General features: G+C 41.5%; 1 protein-coding gene across 1 annotated transcript; it reads left to right on the top strand.

Moving 5' to 3' along the window:
* Positions 1 to 265: 265 nt before the first annotated feature.
* On the top strand, positions 266 to 4,290 carry LAMTOR5 (late endosomal/lysosomal adaptor, MAPK and MTOR activator 5). The gene is made up of 4 exons (XM_039841150.1): positions 266 to 396; positions 1,256 to 1,320; positions 3,211 to 3,328; positions 3,961 to 4,290. Exons 1-4 carry the CDS (start codon positions 362 to 364, stop codon positions 4,019 to 4,021), a joined length of 279 nt encoding a protein of 92 aa, XP_039697084.1. The 5' UTR covers positions 266 to 361; the 3' UTR covers positions 4,022 to 4,290.
* The last annotated feature ends 292 nt before the right edge of the window (positions 4,291 to 4,582 follow it).

The raw sequence follows: 4,582 nt of genomic DNA, 5'->3' as shown, positions 1-4,582 counted from the left end.
TACATCTCTGAAACAACGTGACCGGCCAGGAACCGAGGCTCTGAGGACCCACTAGCTGCAGACTTCTCTCCTGAGGGGGACAACCTGCGCCGCCTGTTTCCAGGTGGAGCCCGGCGCGGGTCCCCTCACCTGTCACCGCTTGAGTAGCAGCACCTCGGTCCGGCTTGCGCGGTGGGAGGGAGCGAGCGCGCGCTTCCTCAGCGTACACAACGCGGAGGTTGAGCCTCGAAGTTTGGCCCTTTGGAGGCGCCGTCCGGGCCTGCGTCCCGTTGTGTCATGTGATCCGGGAGCGCAAGAGGCCGGTGGCGGAGGAGGAAGAGACTCGCTGTGGGGTCTTGGGCCCGAGTGGACAGCTGGCGGGATGGAGGCTACCTTGGAGCAGCACTTGGAGGACACGTGAGTCATGCGGCCTCTTCTGACTGTCCTGAGCTCGCAGAGCGGGGATTTGAGCGAAACAGAGGGCGCAAGTTGTGAGTGCCGGGCGGGCGGGTTGGGGACGCCGCGCGACCCCCAGGCGGCTGAGTCAGGCGGTGAGCCCTGTCCCGGAGACGCAGAGGGGACCGGTGGCCTGGAATTAAAATCTCTCCAGGACTCCTTTGGAGCGAGTCTCCGCGGCCCGAGCCGGTGGTCAGAATCGCTCGTCATGTTGAAATTGTCCGGGCAGGGTTGTTCTTTGGGAGGTTCAGGAAGTGAATTTGGGGTAAAGATGTACCACCTGTGCAGACAAGCCCTGCAGTGTAAACATAAACACACATGCCCATCTCCTTCCGTGTGTAACCAGTTACTTGGTGATTCCGGCTAGGAAAGGCATCTTTCCTGTTTTTTGAACGAGGACTATCTACGTAAAATTCAAACGGCTTACAGGGAAACAGCTCCCTCGCACCAGTGCCCCTCAGCTTCCCGGAACTTCCTCTCCAGGAGGCAGCCGTGTTACTTAAGAGTTTTTCAGCAGTTTTTCAAATGAGTTAGTACGCTAAAGCATGCACTTTAACGAGGCAACAAATCCTAGTTATTGCAATGTTTGTGGCCCTCTAAAGTTCCCTGGCACACAATCTTTTCCCTCAGCAGAGAGAAACGAATTTAACTATTTCAATTAGTTAATTGCAATTTAATTTTTCTTGGGGTAGGGCGATGATAATGAAAAATGGTTGAGAAACACTGATTTAAAGCACTTAAAACAATGTCCGGTACGTAGAAAGCCTATCTGTGTTATAAATATTTAAATTTATTTTCTTACATCATCTGTTTCTGGAAGTAGAATGAAGAATCCATCCATCGTTGGAGTCTTGTGCACAGATTCACAAGGACTCAACCTGGGCTGTAAGTATCTCCCATCCGTCCTTTGGTGGGTGGGGTTGCACAGCATTTGATGTTGACTAGGAGCCCAGTGTGCTGTTATTCTCTAGTTTTTATTCCTGTTACCCTGCCACTTTTTGGGTACTTTTGTGAGAGTAGAGATTATCTCCAAGTAACAAGGTTAGAAAATTGAAATTTATGAAGGTAGAAATGTTTTTTGTAGTTCTAGCACTGTACAGTTGTTTCTACTAAAATAGTATTTGACTCATTTTAAATTGGGTCTAGAAAGGACTTCGGATAATGACAGCAGTTAACGGTTATTAAATGTGTGCCGTATGCTCGGACTGCTCGGCTTTGTATACCAGTCTCTGATTTTCCCAATAATCCTGCAAGATGGGTGGTGCTTTTTTTCATCTAACTACACTTAACAGTGAGTAGGCAGTAAAAACAAGGCTTAAAAGTTGAACACACCTGGGTTCAACCTCCTGCTGTTCTGTTTGCTGGTATTGTGAACTTGGACCCCAAAAAAACTACCCCCCCCCGCCCCCGCTCAGTTTATTTACTGGGCTGTTTAATAATTATTATTGAATTGCATTTATTGAATTTTTACTATGTATCAGGCATCATTCTAAGTTCTTTACATATACTGGGTCATTTAATCCTCATAAGGTAGGTAAATTAAGTGGTTGAGCTGGGATTTGAGTCTGGCTCCAAAGCCTCTTAATCACAATACTATAAGATTATATAATGTGTGTAAAACACAGCACAGAACCCAGGCATAATGCTCAATAAATGGCAACAATTACAGATGAGGAAATAAATCCAGAAATCTAAATAACTAAAGCATTCAGCTGATTAATGTCAGAACTAGTAAGCCTAGGATCCTTTAGTCTTTATTCTTCTTTACTGCAGGACTTATAAAAGCTGTGAATTTTTGCAGGGAGAGTGACTGAAAGAGGTAATACATGTAACTCAGTTAGGTTTTATACACAAATCAGTTGGGAGAAAAAAAGGCATATGGGGTGGGGGAGGGTGCCAGGGCGCTTGCCAGGCTTAGTAATGGAAAGGCTGATGATATTCAAGTGAGGAAATCTAAAACTAAATAAGTTCCTTCAAGGCCTGAAAGATTGCACTGTCTGTCCAGTTTATGTTTTATATAGTAATAGTAAATCTATCAGTTCTGTCATAGTGCATGTCTGTTACCTGACTTAGTTTCAGGCAGGTAGGCTTATGTTGCCTTTATATGTGGAATATATTGTAAAGTAAACTTAGTAATTACTTTTTGTACCTGACACCTAAGATTTAGTTACTATCTTCGGGCTAAAACAAGCATTAATAAAAAGTCAATTCTGTTGAATTTGAAAATAGCCAGCTTATTCTAGTGGAAATAATTGCTCCCAGAATCTCCACATATGCTGTCAAGGTGATCTTACAGCTGAACTCCTGAATAAAGATTTTTATACCTTTTGAGGTTGAGCTCAATAAAAGGAAATCAGATTTCCCATGAGGAATTAGTTTCAACAAGTCTCTTGCCCTTATTGACTGCTTTTTGTCAATCTCACCTCTGAATTTCTTGTTGGTTTCATCACAGTTCCTATAAAATGAATTTATGACTTTCAGATTGACTTGAATTACAGCTTCCTTATATGCTTGAGAACGTGTTTAGAGATGGTAATGGGAATGACTTTCAAAGTTGAGTGTCTGTTATGGCTTTACTGATTTAAGAACTGTTGTCTGGCTTTCTCACTGATGTAACTAGCTAAGTACCACCAGAGCAAAACCATTTCATGTCAGTAACTAACCTAAGAGACCATGAACTAAACCTTTTTGTGAATAATTCAATGAGAAATACTCCTACAGCTCTGTACTCATTTTTGGACAGTTGGGCAACATGATGTCATCTCTGTCTTCTAGGCCGTGGGACTCTCTCAGATGAGCACGCTGGAGTGATATCTGTTCTAGCCCAGCAAGCAGCTAAGCTAACCTCAGACCCCACTGATATTCCTGTGGTGTGTCTAGAATCAGATAATGGGTGAGTAGATGTCAGCAGATCCCGTCCTTTCCTTTTTACTTGGAAAAGTTCCTGGGAAACGTGCCTGGGGCCTGCCCTGTGTTCATCAGTGATTCTTTGTTCAAAGTGCTGATAGGACCACGGGAGCAGATAGATTGATCTGGGAAGCTAATGTGCTCAGACTACTTCCATGTAAATGAAAAGGAAGAATTATGAACTATCAGTCTGTCAAGAAAAAGTATAAGAGGGAAACCGTTCAAAACAGAAGCTACTTCTGTAGTAAGAGAAACACTAAAGATATTCCAAGGGAGAGTCCTCAGAATATTCTAATAGTGACAAAAGCAGAATACAAAACTATATACAGTATAATCATAGTTTTGTAAAAAAAATATATATGTAAATAGTATATATGCAGATTTTAAAAAACAGGAAAATATTAATTGTGGTTGTCTCTGAGAGGCAGGATTATAGGATTCATTTCATTTTTATATCTTGTACTTTTCTGTATTTTTCAAATGTTTTGTTGTATTCATATGGCGCTTTTATACATAGAAAGATGATATATAGAGTCCTAAACCAAACAGCATCTGTAATCTTACACTGACTCCCACTTGTACAATGTTTTATGGATTATCTTCTGCTTTGCCTTTCAGGAACATAATGATTCAGAAACATGATGGCATCACAGTGGCCGTGCACAAAATGGCTTCTTGACATCTCACATCAGTTTTCCAGCAACCTGTCATAGGGACTTAGTCCCACCTGTGTTAATTATCGTACAGACTGTTCAAGTTTAAGTAGTTAGGCCATTCATTTAATGTGCATTGTGTACTTCTCTATTGGTGTTAGAACAAACTGCTTTTTAACACTATGGACTGACTTATCAAAATATTAACAAAGGATCACGTTTGGAAGCAGCAGGTCCAGGTCTCTTTGTATATAGAATTTTCTTATGTTCAATAAATTTGGTTGGAGGAAAGCTTGGATCTTTTCTGGATTCTTTAAATTCATCAAATGTTCATTTTTCCATTTCTAATTTTTTTTAAAAAGGTCTTTGCTCCACATTACTCTTCTTTTTCAGAAGCTTCCTGAAATACATATAGTTCCACAGAAGTGTCCATGGATATTTAAAACAAAGTATATTCCTACCCCGTAATATTAACATAATAGCTAATATTATTAAGAACTTACTATATGCCAGGAACTCATTTAACTCTCATTAGTAACCCTACACAGTAGGTGTTCTTATTTGCCCCATTTTACATTTGTATAACT

The sequence above is a fragment of the Pteropus medius genome, unplaced genomic scaffold (assembly GCF_902729225.1).
Source record: "Pteropus medius unplaced genomic scaffold, Ma_sr-lr_union100, whole genome shotgun sequence".
Lineage (NCBI taxonomy): Eukaryota > Metazoa > Chordata > Mammalia > Chiroptera > Pteropodidae > Pteropus > Pteropus medius.
Note: the sequence above shows the minus strand (reverse complement) of the source record. Positions and strands in the feature narration are given on the sequence as shown.

Excerpts from the sequence above, each read along its gene's own strand:
- LAMTOR5 (XM_039841150.1), top strand. The coding sequence starts at position 362 with ATGGAGGCTACCTTGGAGCAGCACTTGGAGGACAC. Across the intron at positions 397-1,255 it reads GAGCAGCACTTGGAGGACAC|TAGAATGAAGAATCCATCCA; the intron begins GTGAGTCATGCG and ends TGTTTCTGGAAG. Across the intron at positions 1,321-3,210 it reads ACAAGGACTCAACCTGGGCT|GCCGTGGGACTCTCTCAGAT; the intron begins GTAAGTATCTCC and ends TCTGTCTTCTAG.